The sequence below is a fragment of the Pezoporus flaviventris genome, unplaced genomic scaffold (genome assembly GCF_033815535.1).
Source record: "Pezoporus flaviventris isolate CSIRO_AGI_PZ_B2104156 unplaced genomic scaffold, CSIRO_AGI_Pfla_v1 ptg000007l, whole genome shotgun sequence".
Classification (NCBI taxonomy): domain Eukaryota; kingdom Metazoa; phylum Chordata; class Aves; order Psittaciformes; family Psittacidae; genus Pezoporus; species Pezoporus flaviventris.
Genome location: NW_026892555.1, coordinates 39,740,872 through 39,763,226, shown reverse-complemented (window position 1 = coordinate 39,763,226; position 22,355 = coordinate 39,740,872). Strand labels below are relative to the sequence as shown.

The following is a 22,355-nucleotide window of genomic DNA, read 5'->3' as shown; positions in this document are numbered from 1 at the left end:
AAGTGGCATAGGATGGGGTTGCATAGATTGGGGATTTCATAAGAGCATGTATGACGCTTGAAAGTGCAGTGACAGTGCAAGTAACTGCAAATCATAGTGAGAAGGCAAACACATCAGTCACTTCCAAAGTCTGCCAGCTTTTCAAAGCTTATCCTTTAAGGACTTCAAGAGTTTTCTGTCCTTCACTTTGACACACTAGGGTTTATGATCATGTTGCTGTGCTCCATTATGAAAAATTTGCGATCTGTACTTTAGTGAATTAAATTTTATATTCTTATTGCTCTCAAGAATGGCCCTCACCAACATTTTTTTACTCTCCAAACTTTGAATAGTTCAAATCTACTAACTCATTTCTCTGGCAAGCACTGTGATTTCACTAGGCTATAACCTTGTCAAATTGGAGCATAGACAGAAATATGCTTAGACAAAACAGAAGCCAAAATCTGCCAATCAAATACTGTGTGCTGTTCCTGTACACTCAGATACTACAGTGGTTCAGAGAAATCTATAACCAATTAGAAAGATAAAGATGTAGTTGTACGTATCTCTTCCCTCCCTCTCTTCCTCCCAATGTGGTGTAGCTATATTTTTTTTCCAGAAATATAGCACAAAATGGATGAATGACAAAATGTAGAAATAAAGGGCAAATGGGGTTTGTGCATAAATGAAAACAGGGTTTTTGAATTTACTTCACATGTGATGATTGAAAATACAGGAAGAGAAATGTTTAGGGTATTTTTCTGGCAAGGTGTCCTGTAACTGTACAGTTTTAGCCATAGAATTCACAGGCCTGTGCTTGCCATTGTGATGCTACTTCCGTATGTGTGGGAGACCGTGACTCAAATGTCTTTTATCATGAATTGGATACAGTGTTATTATATTAGACATGGCCTTCCTGAATTAAAATACAGCCTCTAACAGAAAAGTTTAAAGTGTAATTTATATGTATTTTTGAATGTAGTTATAGTTGCATTGTTTTGGCTTTTTTCAGGTCAAAATAAGAAACATTGGGAATATCTACAAGATAAGAATTGAACTTGATGGATTACAGAATGAACACTCAGAGTGGAACTTACAACAGGTGAGATTTGTTTTGGTGACTTTTTTTGCTGTTTTATTTCTTTTTATATGAACTTTTTATATGAACTAAAAGCCCATCTTTTCCTGAAGCCATATTTTTATGAATCAAAAATGCTGATTATGATACATTCTTATTGCTTTGTATTGCTAGGTTGCTTTAGAGATGACAAAAAAGGGTGGTGAGACACCAGAGAAGGTTGCCCAGAGAAGCTGTGACTGCCCCATTCCTGGCAGTGTTCAAGATAAGGTTGGATGGGGCTTTGGCAGCCTTGTCTAGTGGAAGGTGTCACTGCCCATGGCAGGGGGGTTGGAACCAGATGATCTTTAAAATCCCTTCCAACTCAAACCATTCTATGGTTCTGTGTTTCTATGTAAAGCACTGATACAGTCCATTTCCTGAGAACTGGAAATACGCAGGATTATTATGCAATTATTTCTAATTCATGTAGTTTATAGATACCATTTTTAGTGTATTGATTGGTTCTAACAAGTTTTGCTTTCTGAAAGCTTACCTGCACTCTTCAGTGTATGTTAGGGAGATTTTAGCTATAAATTCCATCTATGAAAAATGTGAAAATGATGTAGCAACAATTATTCCATGACAACTGCATGTGAAGAATGAACAAAGTTTGCTTAAGGGTAGGCTAGAGAAAGAAATTGCTGACTTTTTTTCAGTTTGATGAATTAAGTCTTGCTCTGTGGTTGTGTTTTAACTCTATTTTTCTCATAATATTTGAGGATGTTCACCAGATTAAATTTAAACTAAATTTCTGTTGACACTTGGCCCCCCATGTAAGATTTAATTCAAAATTGCGGTTAAGTATTTGTCTTCTGTTTCTTACTTTGAATCTGTAAAAAACACAAGTTTATCCTTTGCAGTTAATTAATCTTGAAAAGCCTGATTTAGGCAACCAGAAGGATTTTGCATTAACACAAAAGCTTTAACTGTTACTGTGCCAAAACTGAATGTAAGTAGAAATATTTCAGTTGATAAAATGTTGCAGGAATCCTACTCTCCATTCCAGTAGTTACAAAATATTTCTTTAACATACTAGTCCAAATCTCATAGGGTAACCCTGTGTTTAAAATATTTATTTTCATGGAAAGAAATCAGGTTGAAAGCTATATTTTTCTGACAAAGCCGTTAATATTTGCAGTTGTTATGAATCAGCAGTGGGAGCTCTGCCAATAAACATTAAAGATGAAGAATCACTGCTGCAATTGTATTTCATGTTAGAATAAATACCTCCTTTGGTGTTAAAAGCAGTGTTTATTTTACTATAAAAACTATTTTATTGTAAAAGTGAAATAAAGGTGTATATTGTCCTGATTTCCTACGTGTTAGAGTTTGAAAGTGAATACTTGTTTTCATAATTTTGTTTGCAAGGCTTATGCATGCAATATGCACATTCAAAACACAAGTGCAGAAAGTTTTCTGGCACTGATTTCCTTTTGCTAGTGAAGGCCTATGGAAAAAATTGTAGTGAACATTGTTGTAATTCAAGACCGACAAAAACTGCTCTCATAAAAGAGAGGAAAGACTGCTGTCGGTACAAGAAACAAGTAAAAGAGCTATAATAATGTACAGTGGCAAATAACTAGAGACTTTGAATTTTAACTAACTTCAGAGAAATATGTAGAGGGTGCTGGTACTCCGGCTGTTTTTTGTTCTTCCTGCTGTAGAAGAGCCAAATATAATATAAACTGACTTAATATTTCAACATAACCTCTCCTTGCCAAAGTTCAGAAGGATGCAAATGAAGAGTTTCATCCTGTTTTCATTTTAATATGAAAAAAGTTTCAATCTTTCCATGTCTTCCAAAGCTCAGTCTCACCTAACCTCACCTACAAGAAAGTTTTCAGTCTTTAGTACTCCAGTGTTACATAGAGGGGGCTCACTTACAGAAATCAGAATTGGTGACTTTTTTTTTTTAGGGGCAAAAAAGCAATATTCAATTACAGCTTTGTTTGCTCCAAGAATAACATAATTTTAAAGTCCAGAGTGTATTCAAAGAATAAAGGCTGGCAGTTTCAGCTGCTATATCACAGGTGTGAGTAAAGATCCTCTCTAGTGATGAGCCAAGTTGCAAAGTAGTTGCCCAAATAAAAATGTTTTCGTACTACATTTTTGTATGTCATATTTTCTGGTTATGGTATTGTTTTCTGAGATAGAAGAAAAGGTACAAAAATATGTTTTACTGTTAAGAAGCAAAGCACTAGAAAGGGTGAACTGAGTCACAGCTGGAATTGCTTCTTCTCTAGGTGACACTGCAACATCTAAAGAGCAAGAGAACACTGAATTTTCCAACAAACACCTGGTTGTCAAAGAATCGTGATAATAGACAATCTCTTTGTGAACTTCCAGTAGTGGAAGCTGGAAAGCCTGTCTATCCAAGTATGTGTGGACTTCAACTGCATAGTTACATGTATATCACCACATTTTCAGTATTAATGTAATCTGAATTATATTCCATTTGCTGTAAATTCATATATTTGGTTTTAGCAATGTTAAAGACAGATAGACTGATTTCTGGAGAATATATTCCAGAAAATTAATTGCAAATAAGACTTGCTGGCACTGTTTCTTTTCAGTTAAGCTCGAATAGTGAATAAAACTGGTTGTGTTACACATAACTTGTATTTTTTCTTTTGATTATTTTTGAAAGTTGTCATATACCATGTTTATGTCTACACTGGGGACTTTGAGCAAACTGATACAGATTATGCAGTTTATCTGTGCATCTATGGAAAAAGAGGAGATTCTGGTCTGAGACTTCTACATAAAACTGGTATACCCGTGACTTTTCAGAGAGGAATGGTAAGTCTGAAAAACCATTTGTTTAGTCATATAAGTAACTTGTATGTGGCTTAAAAGGTACCTAATAAAAAAGATCATAGAGGTTTACCTTTATTATTATTACCAAAATAATTTTTAGGAACTAAGGAAAATAATTTTCTACTGATCCAGATATGACTAGAATGAGTAAAAATACAGGCAGGAAAAGGGGAAGAAAAATTATTTGATGAACCCCTGTAAGGATGATGAGAAGAGCTGCCTATGAATTTAAAACTTACTCTGTTGAGCTGGCTCCTAATAAGTGCACAGAAATGGTTCTGGGATCTTAGATCTTAGTAGGACTGTTTGTTATGCATTTTTTAATGTATAAATATATACATTATATATATATATGTTTTAATGTTTAGTATTGTGATTAATACAGGATAGCTTTAACGTAATTTTTCATTAAATTACCTCCTAACTCCTCCATGAATAAAATGTTCATCATCTTGATTTTCTGCAATGTTGTACAGTTGAATTTCAGGAACTATTGAATTTAATCTTAGCCCTTCCAGTAGCCTTCTTATGACCTTCTATTTAGCTTGTATCTTCCTTTATGAGGTGTCGAAAATTAGCATTAGTGTGTCTAAAAATGGTATGAAGGTCTTAGTGGAACATTTAATTACAAAATAAAAACTAGTATCTAAATTGGCAAGAATAGAAATAACCTGCTGGGAAACCTCAGATGTAGCTATATTATTTTAAAATAGATATTTGATATAATTTTAAATGTATAAAGTTCTTTCCAAATTGAAATTCAGGATTTATGTGGAATTTTCTAGAGGGGTTATTCTTGATAGTAAATTCAGGATACTATTTATACAGGGGCTAAGGGTTGTAGTTCAAAGTGCGTTTTGTTATGAAAATGGGTGAGTGAGACAGTGGATTGTATGGAGCAGCAGAACAGGCCTGCGATATGGCATTTTATGACAGAGGCAGTTGAGCTGACTTAAACAACTTAATTTTATCCCTGACACAGATATTCTACATAATATTGGGCAAATCACTTAAAATAAAGCTTCCCTGAGTGACTATTTTTTGTATGCTTCTGTTTTGCTACAAAATCAGTTTAACTTTTCTGAGCAACCACAGCTGTAACTGAGATTTATTCAGAGAATTCTGCTCTGCACTTAGTAAGCTCTTTGAAATTCTAAATATGCTGATAAACTAACTCTTCTGTTTCTTGATTGAGTACCCCAACTACTTTACATCTTTGGCAGGTTTTGGCAATAACCTCAGTGTTTTAACTATATAAGTAAAATGAAATTTGTGTAGATGGCCTGTAAAATTGCAAAAGTGAAATCACTGGGAAATCAGTTCTGTTTCACTGAACTCTTTGGGTGGATGCAGTAAATAATGCATGGAATCATAAAGATAGTGAAGATAAAAAGAAATATTGAAAAGCTGCAGTCCCGCCTGTGCAAAACTTGAGGCGGTGAGAGAATAGCTTGTGATCATATATTACATATACACGAAGGAGAAGTAAAGTTGCATGGGCAGTCTCAACTCTGCCATTTGCTAAAAACCGAGAGCTTTTCACATAGGATTTTTCCAGTGTAATTCTTTCCTTCATTTTCCTTTTACTGAGTTATCTGGACTTTACATTTGGAGAAAGAATGCTGTAAGCCTTCTACTGTGACAGAAAATCACCAGCCTGAACCCTTCACCTGATCAGCTTCATGCTCCTATGAAAACAATCTTTACCAGCTGTAAGCACAAGCTTAAATGAATAACAAGAAGAAAGTGGTATATCAGATTTCAGTTTCTTCCAACAGAATAAAGTGTAAATAGAGGAGGTGAGACAAAAATGAGAAAAAGATGAGAAAGTCTGTATTTTAAATAAATATTAAAAAAGGAAATAATAACTTCAACTCGTTCTTACCTGGAGAATAATTGTAAATGCAAGGTATTAAAACAGTGGTGAAGGGTTGTATGCAGCTTTTTGGGGGGTGGATGAAAAAACAATTTATTTGGGATTATTACTGCAGTCTGTTTTTGGTTTTGTTTTCTCATTTGCTCTGATAGGTAATCAAAAGACTTTTGACTTTTCAGATGCAAGCACTCTGACAACAGTTCAGCTGTCATTAAAAACAACGGGAATCTTTGTATACTGTGAGAGTTAATCAGGCTTTTAAAACACTTGAACTTCTAGTCTGACTTAGTGATGGCAAATTGCAGAGTGCTGTCTCCTCTGTCTTCTAGGTCAATGCTTTTGAAGTGGAAGCTGTATCTCTTGGAAAACTGCAGAAGGTGCTGTTGCGCTGTGAGGCTAATGCCAAGTCCCAGTATTGGTACTGTGACAAAGTTATTGTTAGAGAAGCTGAGAACAAGTTGGAATATGTTTTCAATTGTGCAAGGTAGTTTTTACAACAATATTCTTAAATATTCTTAAATGTGTATCACCAACATTATTCTCCCAATCATTGTGCTAAATATGAATTTTCCAGAGAAAGGCAAATTTGGATTATTTTTCAGTTTCATAAAATCCACAAAAATATGTTGTTCTAGAGAAAATTGCTGGAGTTAATATCCTTCATGTTCCATAAACAAAGGTTAAAGGCTTATGTTGTGGCTGTGTTTCTAGATCGTACAGTGCAGCCTTATCATACAAGGATCACTGCTATAAGTGTGACTTACCTATTCAGGAAGAAAAGATAATGCACACAAAATGATTGAAAATTAATTGTATTTTTAAATGGGAAAGAAAACAGATTTGCCACTCAGAAGTGGAGTTCGCTTTCTCTATGGGCAGCAGCATTGCTAGTTAGAAAAATGTGATTCTGAAGTAAGAATTATTTTGTGGGTTGTTCCATTTGAAGTTATTAAAAAAAAGCATCTTAAAAGTCAATTGATAAATACGTGTTTCGCGTGTTTGGATAAATATGATAGCAATCCCACATTGAGAGTTTCTAGTTTTGCAGTCTATCTTGTTGGTATGTGCATCATTAAAGTGAAATGAAGGAAGCCTAGAGAAACAATGTGATCATGTGACAAGGCACTAGAATGAATAGTATTTAATTAATAATATTTTATGGAATCATAGGTTGGAAGGGACCTCAAGGATCATCTGGTCCAACACATCTAGGCAAAGCATGACCTACACTAGATGTCAAGCACCCTGTCCAGCCAAATCTTTAAAATGTCCAGTGTTGGGGAATCCACCACTTCCCTGGGGAGATTGTTCCAATGGCTGATTGTTCTTATTCTGAAAAGTTTTCCTCTTGTGTGCAATCAGAATCTCCCCAAAAGTAACTTGTGCCCATTACCCCTTGTCTTTTCCATGTGACCCCTTGTAAAAATGGAGTCTCCATCTTCTTTGCGGCTACCCTTTAAGTGCCAGAACACGGTGATAAGGTCTCCCCTCAGCCTTCTTTTATCAAGGCTGAACAGACCCAATTGTCTCTCAGTATTTCCTCATACAGCAAGCTTCCCAGTCCTTTGATCATCTTTGCGGCCCTTCTCAGACCCTTACCAGCCTGTCCATATATATTTTTTTTATAACAGGGACCAAAACCAAATACAGGTGTGGTCTGACAAGTGCTGAGTAGAGATGGGAGAAATTTTATGAATTTAATTAATAATATTTAATCTATGAAGGATGCCTAGTTTTTTTGTCTGGATTTGCATGAATTTATATATATAATACTGAACATCTTCTTCCAACTCTTGGTAGTCATATCGTCAAAAACAGGAATAAAGATGTTCTCTCACCTTGAGAAAACTCTAAACCTGCGATCTTTCTTCAATAAATAACAGGGGTTTTAGTAGCATAGGACTAAAGAGAGGTTTAAAAAGAGGTTTTTAGTAGTATAAGGCCATATAAGATTTGGATCTACTCCCTGGAGCAGATTTGGATTCAGGCCAGCTGCCTACCTCAATCATGAAAAATCATCTCAGTTTCATAGCTGTCCTCCAGTGGATAACACGGCTCAGGGACAATGCATATTAGGGCAACACAGCTTAGGAATGATGCAAGTCAGGGCACTTTGCTGTATTAATTCTGTGATAGTTAACACTAGATGTTGATCAGAAAAATTATCCAGTGACAGACACTGTTAAAAAGAGAGAGAGATTTTTTTCATTCCTGACTTTTGTATAAGGAAACAGTCACAGAAAAAGGGTTAAAATAGATCAGTGGTGAGGGGCAAGGGCAGCTTCCAGGTTGGCCAAAATGTAAAGCTGAAACACTGCTCTCTATTCAAAGAGAGAGGAAGTTTTTGCTCTTCAGAAATCTCTCAAATTTATTAAATTTTAGCCTCACAGCTTTATTTTACGTTGATATTTTATTATCCAGGGCATGAAAAAAATGCTGTATTTTTTCTCATTTGACAAGGAAACATCAGCATTTTATCTGACTTAAAAAAATCTGATATTAGTTTCTGAACATCCAACAGCCCTCACTGGGTTTCAGTTAGTATTTGCTAGTTACAGACTGATATTTTTTTAGCATTTAAGATTGCAGAAACTGCTCTGAAGTCATCCTGCCCATGTCATACTGGATTCCCAGTGTGCTTCATATGAGAGGGAATGGGTTAGGTCATTCCTGGAGAGTCCATGGAAGTAGACCAAGTAAATAAAAACCAACAGCCCAGAAACTTGCTGATTTATTTTTTTCACTAGTAGAAAAGCAGCTGATTTTTCACCAAGCAGGGAGAAGTTAAAACAATTGATAATCCATGTTCTGGATGAAAAGGTTTGAAAATTATCCATAGCCTAGAGTAACATGATTAAGAAACCTAACCAATGTTTGCCTCAAGTTGTACTTTTTCAGATTTATAAATCTCTCCTCAATTTCTAAGAGGAATAAAGAAGAGCAATATTTATTTAAATCTTTGTTTTTAACACTGAACTTTGATTTTAAGAAACAATGTGATAGGTACATACAAATTTTACTTAACACTCAATCCATGGTACTGAAAAATAGTTCAGTGCCATATTCTTCTGCTTAGCTATACAAATAAGTACAGTCATGCCACATGAGTCTCTTAATATGGCACGGGTATATTTTGCACTTAATCAGCTCTTATATTTGCACAAATAAAAATCTTTGTTGGGTCAAATAATTCCTACTTTAACATCCATCAAATAACAAAATTTTAGAGGTATTTATGTTACATGTATTCAGCTTGAAAATAAGATGTTGATCATTCAGTTATTTGGTATGTGATGGAGAAAAAATTGATTCCTACCTGCTTTCTTATTCTTAGGTGGCTTCCATTTATGTCCCAAGGTGTGATTCATTCAGAAATTGAGCTGTACCCTCAAGGTAAGTTTTATTCTAACTTTAGGGAAGTAAGATCAGTAATTTCTAATTTCTTCTCCGAAGAAATCTGGGCTGAATTTAATTTCCACTTTAAATATCAGGGTTAACAATTTTGCAGCTTCCTTTGTTATATTTCTGGGAGTATATCCTTTGTGTTTGCATTGTATAATGTGTGTACATGGTCGTGAGACAGCAATGAGGAATGAAGAACGAAAACTTTTTGTATTGGCTAGAAGCACAGAATGACTTTTCATCTCTTCTTTCAAACCTTTGCTTTAATGTTAAAGGATAGACCCTTTATTAAATTAACTTTTTTTTTTTTTTCAGAATTTCAAATAAATCAGCAGCTGAAAATGCAAGAAGAAGCAAATGGTAAATGCTGCTCTAGTCTTCAGTCTAATGAAGCCAGTTTCTATTTCAGAACTAATTGCTTAACATATTTTTTGCCATTTTTATTTATTTTACAGCATTAATTACAATACAGTTCGAATATTTTAGTAAACTCTGAACTTCACATTTTAATTTAAACAATATATTTTTTTTTTTTATGCTTTCTTTTTATCCTGCCATTTTTCTTTCCATAACATTGATTTTCTCTCTGTTTGACTGAAAATTCTTATTTTTCTAGGACTTTTTTGGTGATCAATCTTAATTTCATTTTTTTATATGATTCTTTCTCCTGGGCTATATATAGTTTTGTTCTCAACATTAACTTTTCCGTTTTCCTTTTTACCTGTGATTTCATATTTGTTCAGCTTGATTTTTCTGTCCTTGCAGCCAGTGCAATTAAATTACTTTCCTTAATAGCACATAACAGTTTCTCATCTGTGAGAAGTGCTTCATGCATATTACTAACAATAATTTAGAAGCTGTTGGGAGAAAGTTTGAAAATGTGTATTCATAATTTATTATGTCAGTCAAGATATCCATGATGACCCAAATACCTTGTCTTAGTGTCCGTATGGCAAGTAGTTAATGATAAAATTTGTACCCAGTAATTATACAAATTATATCAAAATTCCACTCTATTATTAACTTTATTATGAATCACAAGTATCTTTGCCCGTCTTCATTTCTATGCCTTTTTCAGAAAGTATTGACTTTCTATCTGCTGATCACTTTGTGTCTTAGCTGTTCTGCATGCTTTGCTTCCACAAGGCCTGCACATAGAAATCCTTCTTTATGTAGTTCAAATCAACCTGATTTGTCCTTTCTGTACCTACAGTTGGATCTCTGTGCAGTGTCATTTAAACTGTGCTTGTCTGGTTGTGCAGTAAAAGTCGCAGCAGATAAAAAATTCCTCATAAACCTAACAAAAGATTACAAAGAGTAGAAGTAAACTAAGTGTATATCAAACTGACTTATCTTCAGGGAAGACTGGCTTTGTATTGCAGTGAACATTTTGCTCACAGCACTCTCATCCTGACCCTGTGAGAGAAATGTCTTTGTGCTGCCCAGAAGAGCTGGTCAGCTTTGTCATTGACAAAACTTACCCTTTGTCAAAATGGACCTGTTTCATGGAAACATGAGGTGGGTTGTTGCAAATGTCTCAAAGTTAGGTAGCCAAAGGCATACACATCAAATAGCCTCTTGTTTCAGGCAATTACCAAAATATATAACAGTGGGAAAGAGACTTGAATTTACGCATTCCACACCTACAGAGACTGCTTCAATTGAGGCTGAGTAGATGATCTGAGATATTTTTCACCTAGTTTTTTCCCATGAGTCATTAAGTACATCTACCTCATCAGAGCAAATCCCAGCATTTTATACCAAAGAGAATGAGAATGATGTGTTTGTAATACTTACTATTTCTAGTTTCTATTTGAAAGCATGGAGTAATGTAATGAGGATTTCTGGCATCAAAGAGATAAGAAATTTTAGGATTCTTCTTCCATACCCACAATGTCTTTCAAACACAAAGTTCTGTCTGTTTCCAAAAGCCCCAAAAGCCTCAAAGTCAATATAGAGGAGTGCAAACCAAAACTCCTTTTTATCATGTTTTTGTGGAAGTTTGATTCCTTTTTTAACCTTGAGAATTGTGCTTCTGTGCAAAATAGTTTCCTGACACATACACCTCTCCTTTGGAAGTGGGAGTTGAGCTAGCTAGAATATACAGTCTGAAGAGAGCCAACTGTGTTGTTTCAAAATTGCATTGCTTAATGAAAGAGAAACTTGGAGAGGATAATAGAATATACAAGGCCATCAAAACCAGAGTTACAATAAATCAGACAATGAACAAGTCCAACAAAGAATACATTTTGCCTGCTTGAAAATGAATATTTGTTTCTGAATGACTTGACCTTTTAGGAGGGGGAGTGCATTATATTTTACCCTTTGGCTACTCCATTTTTCACAAGCACTTGTAAATTGACTGGTCATTATTCTCTGGTAAAATGGTCCAAAGGAACTTTGTCTTTAAGGAATTAATATTATACTGTTTGAAAACAGAAGAGGCCGACTTTTATGATAAATGAGCTCCTCCATGGGGCACTGAGCCCCTGCCTTAGCTCTTTGTTTCCACCTTCAGTGCGTAGAGGCTTTTCACATTCTAATTGATATTGGTCCTTTCGTAGCCTGATGCTGTGGTACTTTTCTCAAGAAAGTGGGTCTACAGAGAAAGTGGTGAGGATGTACATTTTCAAAGGTATAAAAGAGTTTACTACAAGCTGGAGTCTGATCATTTCTAATGGAAATTAAAGATTATCTAGTCCACCCACCCACCACAGAAAGTGACCACATGGTCTTACTACCCTTATTGTCAAAAATTCCTCCCTTATGTCCTACCTAAATCTACCCTCTCAGTTTAAAACCATTCCTCCTTATCCTGTCACTATAGGCCTTGGTAAAAAGTACTTGTCTTTTTCATAAACTCCCTCTATATATTGAAAGGTTTAAAGAAGGTCTCCCTGGACCCTTCTCCAGGGTGGACAACAACCTCTCTTCATAGGGGAAGTGCTAGATCCCTCTGATCATTTTTGTGGCCATCCTCTGGACCTCCTCCATCAGGTCCATGTCTATTTTGTACTGGGTCCCCAGAACTCAGCACAGTATTCTAGGTAGGATCTCACAAGAGTAGAGTACAAGGGGAGAATTACCTCCCTCAACCTTCAAGGTTTGACTGAAGAGACCAAATGAGCAGTTGCTGTTTTCTGAATTCCCAGTTGTGTATTTAAAAGTTTATCACCTTCCAAAACCAGATGTCAGCCAGACCTCAAAAATTTGGAAAACTGGAGGTAAAACTTCCTGCTAGAGTACAGTCTTTCTTGGGCAAATTATTGAAGGATAATGGGGTGGGGCCAAGATAAATACTTCTGTCAGACAACAAATTTAATTCTTGCAGGCATTACCAGACAGGTTTCTGTTGATAAAACTGCAGTTTAGAGTTGTGGTTTAAACCCAGGCAGTATCTCAGAACCATGCAGCTGCTCGCTCACTCCCCCTCTGTTTCCTCCCTGGCTCCCAGAGGGATGGGGAGGAGAATCAAAAGAAAGTAACTGTCATGAGTTGAGATCAGAACAGTCCAGTAACTAAGGTATAACACAAATCACTACTGCTACCACCAATAATAATAATGATAAGGGAAATAACAAGGGAAGAAAATACAACCGCTCATCACCTGCCAACTGATACCCAGCCCCACCCGAGCAGTGATCTAGCCCTTCTGGGTAACTGCCCCCAGTTTATATAGTGGGCATGATGCGCTGTGGTATGGAATACCTCTTTGGTTAGTTTGGGTCAGGTGTCCTGTCTCTGCTTCCTCCTGGCTTCCCCTCCTCCTTGGCAAAGCATGAGACTCAGAAAGTCCTTGGTCGGAGTAAATCTTACTTATCAACAGTTAAAAACATCGGTGTTATCAGTATTGTTCCCAGGCTGAAAATCAAAACCACAGCACTGCACCAGCTACTGAGGAGAAAAAATACTGCTATAGCTGAACCCAGGACAACAGTGTGGCATTTATTTGTAAGGTGACTGTGGGCTGGTATTTCATTTGTCATTTGCCTTCTACAGAATGAATTTCAGTTGCTGAGTGGAGCTTGTTTCATACAGGCAAAAGCTGCAATGAAAAAAGGGGCGGAGAGTGTGCAATCCCAGCTTTTCAGATGTAGAAATTATGTATTGTTCTTTCTTTAAATAAGATTTTGTTAAGCTGCTTACAGATATTTAAAAAACTTTTGTTCATTCTATGGGAGAAGAGATGACATTTCAGTGTCAGGGAAGTTTTATATAAAATGATTTTCTAATGAGTCCTCATCTAGTGTCAGAATTTTCTCCAAAACCTTTTTTTTTTCATGCTAATTCCAATGTCATACCTCCATCCAGGCAAACAGAGCTCTTGTTGATGTGTCATATCAACATAAAATGAGACAAAATTGTACTTAATTGGGATGCATTACTGCTTGTTCTTGTTTCATTTCTTGGTTATGTATGTTATCATAATCCTGATTCTGAAGGTTAGGCTTTTCCCGTGATGACCCATAGGGTTGTCACTAGAAATCTCAGCAGGCTGTGTTTATATATCCAGTACACTGAAAACCTCCTAAGTCTTTAAAGTTACATAACTTGCCCAAGATGAGTTTGAATGATGTAGTATTTCACCAATATTCTGTTGACTCTCCCACCACCATTACCTTTTAGGCAGGGGTGTTGAAACTACATGATCTTAATGTCCTTTCCAACCCTAACCGTTTCTTGATAGTAGCTATGGTCCCTGGGCTAAACTATGCTTTTATTTATATCTTTCAAGTAAACTGCTACATATGACTAACAGTAATGAAAGCATTTTTATTTTTCACTTTACAGAAGAAGACTGGAAGATTACTGTAGTCACTGGGGATTTTGAAACAGCTGGCACAACAGCCACAGTATCCCTTTATGCTTATGGAGAAAACAAAGCTTCTGGTCCTATTATATTGGGATCTGGGAAACACCACCTGTTTAATCCCAACAGTGAAGATATATTTAAGGTACAGTATGGCTGTTATATAAACACTGGAGAATGAAAACCATATGCAAAATAGCTTTTCTCAAAACTGGATAATAACAGTAATGAAAAGGACACAAAGCAAATACGTAAGGATCATTGTTTCTGAGTGAGTGGCTGACTTTTAGGACAGTAAGATTTGAATCAGCATATGTATTCATAACTGCATCAAACAGACGTGCCTCTCTCAGAATCTGCTTCATACCTGCCTTGCCTTTGTTTGATATGCTACTTTCAACTAGATGTTCATTTGCAGAGGTAGAAAAAGCTTTTTTGACTGTTCTTTGCATTGATGTAGTAAGAAAGAGAGTCGTGGCTATGGCTTGTGTTGCATATCTGCCTTTGGAAGTGTCCAGTGTAAGTTCTTCCATGGGTTTCCTCAGACTTCCACTGAAGCACACTGTCATGGGAACCTTTTCTTTGAGAAAGTAGGAAGGAAGGAGTGGGGGACACATACTGGCTAATAACTAGAGTCAAATCACACTGAGTAGGTTAACTCAAGTGATTTAGGCTAGTGGTGTCCTACTTCTCCAAGCAAATGGAGGGATTTCTCTATTCTTCAGAGAAACCTCTGAGAGGTGCTTCAAAAGCATGACATTTCCCAGGGTTTTTCTAACTTCCTGTAAGTCCTACAATTTCTTCCAATTCCTGCTGTATACTCAGAAGTGTACCAATTGCTAAATCTGTGATACGTCATTTAGGTTGAAATAAATTATGCATAATAAGCAGATTTTGGGGAATCAGTGACAGATACGAGAGGAAGCTTCTCTGATTTATTTGCTTATTTAATTAATTAATTTAATTTTTTGTTTTCTAGTTTGAAGTAAAAATATGTAAAAGTTTTTGAAGAGTGAAGTCAGTGGTGGTCTTTCCCTTATATTTATTTGAATTGAAAGTAACTTGGCTAAAGTTTTCAGATAATGCTGGTTTAAGATTAACTTATATGTCAAAACAGGAAGGTGAAATCAGTATTTATCTGAAGACTAAATTTAAGTATTACTTTTCAAATCATTCTGGCACCAGGAAGATGTTGCCAAACTCTTTTCAGTGGTGCCCAGTGACAGAACAAGTAGCAATGGCAATAAACTAAAACACAGGAAGTTTCACTTCAACAGGAGGAAGAGCTTCTTTATGTTGAGGGTGGCAGAGCACTGGAACACGTGCCCAGGAGGAGCTGTGGAGTCTCTCTCTCTGGAGATATTCAAAACCCTCCTGGACATGTTCCTGTGTAACCTACTCTAGATGATCCTGCCTTGACAGCGAGGTTGGACCAGATGGTCTGCAGAGGTCCCTTCTAACCCTAATGATCCTGTGAGATGATCATCTTGGATATTTATTCAGATGGTTAATGGTACCTGACAGCAAGTTCTTACTCATTTATTCAGTCAGTTGAGGGAAGTACCATCTCATTTCAGAATCCCTTTGGTCATAGGTATAATCAGAAGAAATGGCAGAAAAATGGCCTATAAAAAGAGAATGAGACAAAACTGGACTGGATTATCTTAATAAAAATCAAGAATGCTAGTCTGATAAAAAGTACAGTTAACTGTATAGTAACTTAGGTATCTAAAGTAAATAATTAATATTCAATATGTTCAAATAATGAAAAAAAGGAAACCTATTAAAACTTGAGTATATCAAAAGTGCATCAAAAGGAGCGTGACCAGCAGGTAGAATGAGGTGATCCTGCCCCTTTACTCTGCTCTTGTGAGACCTCACTTGGAGTATTGTGTGCAGTTCTGGTGTCCTCAACATAAAAAGGACATGGAACTGTTGGAACAAGTCCAGAGGAGGGCCACAAGGATGATCAGGGGAGTGGAGCACCTCCTGTATGAAGACAGGCTGAGGAAGTTGGAGCTGTTCAGCCTGGAGAAGAGAAGGCTGCGTGGAGACCTCATAGCAGCCTTCCAGTATCTGAAGGGGGCCTACAAGGATGCTGGGGAAGGACTCTTCATTAGGGACTGTAGTGACAGGACAAGTGGTAACGGGTTCAAACTTAAACAGGGGAAGTTTAGATTGGATATAAAGAAGAAATTCTTTCCTGTTAGGGTGGTGAGGCACTGGAATAGGTTGCCCAGGGAGGCTGTGAATGCTCCATCCCTGGCAGTGTTCAAGACCAGGTTGGATGAGGCCTTGGGTGATATGGTTTAGTGTGAGGTGTCTCTGCCCACGGCAGGGGGGTTGGAACTGCATGATCTTAAGGTCCTTTCCAACCCTAACTATTCTATGGTTCTGTGATTCTATAAATGGTAATGGTGCTCCTCTATATACTGCTGAGATTTTGTTGCTCATCAAGAACTTGATTTTGACATTGCTTGCATTGCTGTGTACAGCCAGCATAAATCCGTTAACTTCAGCTGTCTGTGATGAAGGCTGGTGTAATGCAGGTAGAATGAAACAAGGCTATCGCCCTTGGAAATTTCCATATGGTGGTTGCACATGAAATACACTGAAGATAATTTACAGTTATTGTGTGATAGGGAGAGTCCTTGTTTCTGCCTGGGGTCTTGGGTTCTAGGTTCTTACAAGATAGTTGTGTGTAAACTGCATTATATTTGCCCTTGTGGCTTAGAAAATTTTTTCACCAGATGGGAAGGTCAGGGAATGGGAAAGAAAAGAAATGTAAATTTGATGGATTTCCCTTTCTGCTCTATAATTGTTCCTGTGTGTTCAAAGAAACTACTTCTAGGCTATGATTTTCTGCTTCTGTTACTACTCAGACATAGTTTTTAGGGAATAATTTTTTCTGGTGAGAGTCATTCTTCCTCCAATAGAGGGGTATCAATCTACCAGAAGTTACAGCTTTCATCACAACTGTGATCTGTTTCCTCCATTTCCTCTGGTATCATCACAGTCCCTAAGTATTTCTCAGTATTTAAAAAATACTGATTTTGGCAGTATGTTGCTGAAGACACTGAAACTTCAATTATGCTATAAATTATATTCTCCAGAGCCCTGTATTCTGCATCATCATTCTTTGAAATATGACAAATTCTCTCTTATGGCTGTACACACTGTTTGATAAAGAAATTATTTTTATAAGTATTCTTTTAATGTTTGGTCATGCCATATATTCCATTCTGTGTCAAAGAGAAGTAGTCAGAAGCCTATAAGCTTCTGTAAAAGCGAGCTACAATTTTTAAATTTTTATTACTTCAATACAGAATAATTCTGCATCTTTAGGTGCAAGTTCTGTTCTTCTAGTAATAATAAAGACAGTAAAAATACTGACTGGTTTGGTAGATCTGCTTTCAAAATATCGCAAGCCTTAGTGAGAGTGGCAGGACCTAGCACCTCTTTAAAAAGAGCTCTTCCATGCTTGGCTTTATGAGTTTGCTTCATTATTGTCCCTGCAGTCTCTTTGGGGTGATGTTGGTCTTACTGATCTCAACACTTTATCAAGTTTATCTTAAATAACTCTACATTGACAGGCTGAGAAAGTTGGGTCTGTTCAGCCTGGAGAAGAGAAGGCTGCGTAGAGACCTCATAGCAGCCTTCCAGTGTCTGAAGGGGGCCTATAAGAATGCTGGAGAGGGACTTTTTATCAGGGACTGTAGTGATAGGGTGTCGTGGTTTAAACCCAGTCAGGTAATTCGTTCGCTCACTTCCCCCCCCTTTCTTGCCCTCCCCCTGCTCTCGGAGGGACGGAGAGGAGAATCAAAAGAATGCAACTCCCACGGGTTGAGATAAGAACAGTTTAGTAACTAAGGTATAACACAAATCACTACTGCTACCACCAATGATAATAATGATAAAGGAAATAACAAGGGAACAGAATACAACACCTCACCACCCGCTGACCGATAACTCGCCCCCCAAGCCCGACCAAGCTCCGACCGATACCTCCTCCAACCCTGCAGTCTCCCAGCCCTTCCGGCTAACTCCCAGTTACATCCTGGGCATGACGTGCTGTGGTATGGAATAGCTCTTTGGTCAGTTTGGGTCAGGTGTCCTGTCTCTGCTTCCTCCCAGCTTCCCCTCCTCCCTGGCAGAGCATGAGGCTCACAAAGTCCTTGGCCAAACCAAAACATCTCTATCAGCTCTGTTCCCGAGCCGAAAGTCAAAACACTGCACTACACCAGCTACCAAGGAGGAGAAACATGACTGCTACTGCTGAACCCAGGACATTATCCACCCCTTATTCCATACCATTCACGTCATGCTCAGATCCCACATTTTCAATATACCATCACTCTTATCTCGGTGCACTCTTATCTTAGTGCATGGACCAGTCCCTATAAAGCTGCTGCCTCCATCTGGTCCATGTCAGGCTCCATCTCTTGTAACAGTCTTCCAGAGCAGGAGAGACTGTGTGCAGTGTTCACACTCGTGAATAACCTGGGCAATAGTGTCCATTGTTAAGTCCACCCCTCGATCATGAGTCCATCTCTGTGTTGCATCTCTGCTCTGATGGCCTGAAGTGCCATGGGCCCACCAGGCTTAAAATAATTCACTGTCCCCTTCAGCAGTTTCTGCAGCTTGTTGCTGGGGACTCCATACAGCTGCCTTCCATCTCCAATGCTTCCAAAGCACTGGAGGGGCCCAGTGGACTAGATACTTGCCCATACTGTCCCACACACCCTGCCACTCATGACTCTCCAGCCTTGGGGAAAATCTCTTGGTCCCCCTATATTGTCGTCTAATCCCAGACAAGACCCAAACCTGACTCTGCTTAACTTTTGAGATCAGACAAAATGGTTGTGGGTAGAACACAGCCTGTGTGTGTGCCAACATGCTGATCCCCATCACAATCAGCAGGCAGGTCCCAAGGATACCCAAAGGCCATTCAGCGCCTTCAGAACTCTCAAACGATGCTGCTGTACTTGTCACTGGGGCTGGTGTAGCTGCTGTGCTTGCCGGCTCTCCCACCGCCAGCTTCTCTTTTCCTGAGTCCAGCTCTTCCTCCTCTGCCTTGCTGGGAAATGCTGCGTGGTCTCCTGCATCCTCCTGGGGCTCGGCGGGGGGCTTCCGGGGGATGCTCTCGGCCGTCGCGGGGCTGGGCTCCTCCGCGGGGCTCGGCTCGGCCGTGGGGCTCGGCTCCTCCGCCGCCTTCTCCCGCTGCTCGGCAGCCGCCTCCTTCCGCTCCTCGACCGCCCCGGCCTCCTCCACCGGCAGCCGTCCCCTCGCGTCCTCCGGCCCCGCTCCCGCCGCCGCTTGGTCCCCGGGGCCGCTCTCCCGTGCCGGTTCGGCTGCCGCCGGCTCCCGGGGCCGCTCCCCCTCGGCTCCCCGCAGCCTCACGAAGATGGAGAGTAGGGTGAGGGCCAGGACGGTGAAGAGCAGCCGGACGGCCAGGTACAAGTCCACGGCCACGTCCGTCCCGCCCTGCTGCTGGAGCCCGCCCGTATTACAAGCCATTGCCATAAAGCACAGTGAGACAAGAACCTTAGCCCAGGCCCCACACTTGATAAACACTAACACAGCGAATACCGGCTCTAAGTAAGTTACAACGGTCTGAAGCTGTGAGATCAAGAAGAACAACTCTGATACCCAATAAATCAGCATTGTGACGAGTGACTATTAATCCAGTCAAATCTGTCGTTATCTCAACCCTTCGTGCCCCACGTTGGGCGCCAAAAAGAACTGTCGTGGTTTAAACCCAGTCAGGTAATTCGTTCGCTCACTTCCCCCCCCTTTCTTGCCCTCCCCCTGCTCTCGGAGGGACGGAGAGGAGAATCAAAAGAATGCAACTCCCACGGGTTGAGATAAGAACAGTTTAGTAACTAAGGTATAACACAAATCACTACTGCTACCACCAATGATAATAATGATAAAGGAAATAACAAGGGAACAGAATACAACACCTCACCACCCGCTGACCGATAACTCGCCCCCCAAGCCCGACCAAGCTCCGACCGATACCTCCTCCAACCCTGCAGTCTCCCAGCCCTTCCGGCTAACTCCCAGTTACATCCTGGGCATGACGTGCTGTGGTATGGAATAGCTCTTTGGTCAGTTTGGGTCAGGTGTCCTGTCTCTGCTTCCTCCCGGCTTCCCCTCCTCCCTGGCAGAGCATGAGGCTCACAAAGTCCTTGGCCAAACCAAAACATCTCTATCAGCTCTGTTCCCGAGCCGAAAGTCAAAACACTGCACTACACCAGCTACCAAGGAGGAGAAACATGACTGCTACTGCTGAACCCAGGACATAGGGCAAGGGGTAAAGGGTTTAAACTTAAATGGGGGAAATTCAGATTAGATATAAGGAAGAAGCTCTTTACTGTGACAGTGATGAAGCACTGGAATGGGTTGCACAAAAAAGTGGTAAATGCTCCATCCCTGACAGTGTTCAAGACCAGGATGGACGGAGTCTTCAGTGACATGGTCTAGTGTGAGACGTCCCTGCCTTAAAGCCCTTTTGAAACTTAACTATCCTATGATTCTATGATATTAAGCTAGTAAGAGTGCTGTTTTTTTTTCCTAAGAAACGTTCAAAATCATGACTTTAATCTTATATTTTGTAATTGATGGCTCTTTTTGTATGGAAGATAGTTGTTCCATGTTTGTAAGTATAGGACATGGAGTGTGCATGATATTTTAGGATAATTGAAAGCTGGAATCCACCCCTGGTGTGAATTTTGCTGCATAAGTCCATTTCTCTAACTTGTAAAGCTGGTGCCATATCCAGTTACACTATTCAAGTTTTTTCATCTGTATAAACAGTCCTTTAAACACTGCCATACTCTATCAGGGCAAAATGCCAGAAAATATTAGAGGTAGATGAAAAGCAGAGATCCTACTAATACTTGCAGAGATAATTGATCATAAAACTTAATGAACAGTTTTCCTGTGATGAGATTATATAAATCTCAGCCTTTTTCCTTCCAGTTACTTGTACCTTGTTTGTAAAGAATTGTGTTCATCAAGTGCACCTTATGCTGTATTGCATCGCATGGAGATGTTAGAAGTTTATCTGTTGCTTTTCATTTTGGTTTCTTCCTGTTTAAATAAAATTATCAGTCATTTTAAATAATCTATGCATTAATAATTGAAACTTTTTTGTTTAAAATCAGCCCTACTCTTAAGGATCTGTTGTGTTTCATTGCATGTCTTTCTCTCCTTCACCCTGGATCAATATTCATTCTTTCATCAGTCAAAACAGAGATCTCTAAAGTAAACCAAAATGTTATAAAACCAGGTTGAAACAAATTGATTTTCATGCTTTTCCTCCCATTGTTAAAATAAAAGAGCCTGTAATGAGCTCTGAGAATTCTTCTCAAGTGGGATGATTGCAGAAGTAACCGCAAGCATTAATGTAGCTGTCACCTCTCCTAACTATAGGACTGCCAGTGCCTAAAAGCTGGGCATAGCTTGTGTTCTGCTATTTACCAGCTGTCTCTGTTTGGCCAATTAGGTCTAGTTGAATAAAACTTGCAGAAACTAAGGCTTTAGTCAGATATGTTTAAGACAGCATAAAACAGCCATACTGCTGGCTTTAACTCCGCTTGAAACTGTCCATCTCTCTGCAAAATGTATATGGTAACAACATGAACCTCATTCTGTACTGGGGTAAAAGGAAGAAGTATGTAAAACCAACTTCATCAGCTACAGGCTGTGCATGAAGCAAAATTCATCTTGTTCCAAGAAAGCAACAAAGAAGTAACATAAAGAGTCACAAACAATCTGGGAGGAAAACACAGTTCATCTCATCTTCAAGAAATGAGAGTGAGTAAACATGGTGCTGCTTGTTCAGTAATTCTGCAGTATGGAGTACAGCAATATTGAGTATATATATATGTACATACATTTTTCCTTTTTAAGGTAGTTTCTTGAGAGAACTTTATGCACTCAATTTCAGGTTTAATCTTGCATCCATATATCTATAAAATGTCATTTTTTTTTCTACCTGATGTCAATGCAAGTCCATGATGATAACATAATAGCCCCCCCCGTCTGCCTCTGAGTCACTCCTCTCCTGGGTTATGCTGTTTGTTTAGCTCCCTGGTAGCTTTCAGGTGGTTGTTTCTGAAATTTTGTGACACTAGTTTCCTTTATTAAGGGTCTCCCTGTTAAAAGCTGCTCCAGCTTCCCATATCAGGTGCCCAAATCCATTTTTTGTCTTTACTGATTCATGCGCTTATCTTGCCTTACTATCAGCCATTTTCTAGTCTATTCACATTTTTATGCATCCAGTCATCTCAGTATCTGAGCACTTTTCAGAAGTGGGTGGTATGACTATCGTATGGTTTATTCTC

At 38.8% G+C, this 22,355-nt stretch overlaps 1 protein-coding gene across 3 annotated transcripts in view; it reads left to right on the top strand.

Annotated features, from left to right (window-relative positions):
• RP1 (RP1 axonemal microtubule associated) overlaps positions 1-22,355 on the top strand; it is a 214,814-nt gene that overhangs the window by 80,190 nt on the left and 112,269 nt on the right. For all 3 annotated transcript variants that reach the window (XM_061448476.1, XM_061448474.1, XM_061448477.1), the window contains exons 19-25: positions 992-1,081; positions 3,343-3,475; positions 3,747-3,898; positions 6,122-6,276; positions 9,127-9,185; positions 9,510-9,554; positions 13,986-14,149. In XM_061448476.1, the coding sequence (XP_061304460.1) occupies positions 992-1,081; positions 3,343-3,475; positions 3,747-3,898; positions 6,122-6,276; positions 9,127-9,185; positions 9,510-9,554; positions 13,986-14,149 (798 nt within the window). The remainder of the gene's footprint in view (positions 1-991; positions 1,082-3,342; positions 3,476-3,746; positions 3,899-6,121; positions 6,277-9,126; positions 9,186-9,509; positions 9,555-13,985; positions 14,150-22,355) is intronic.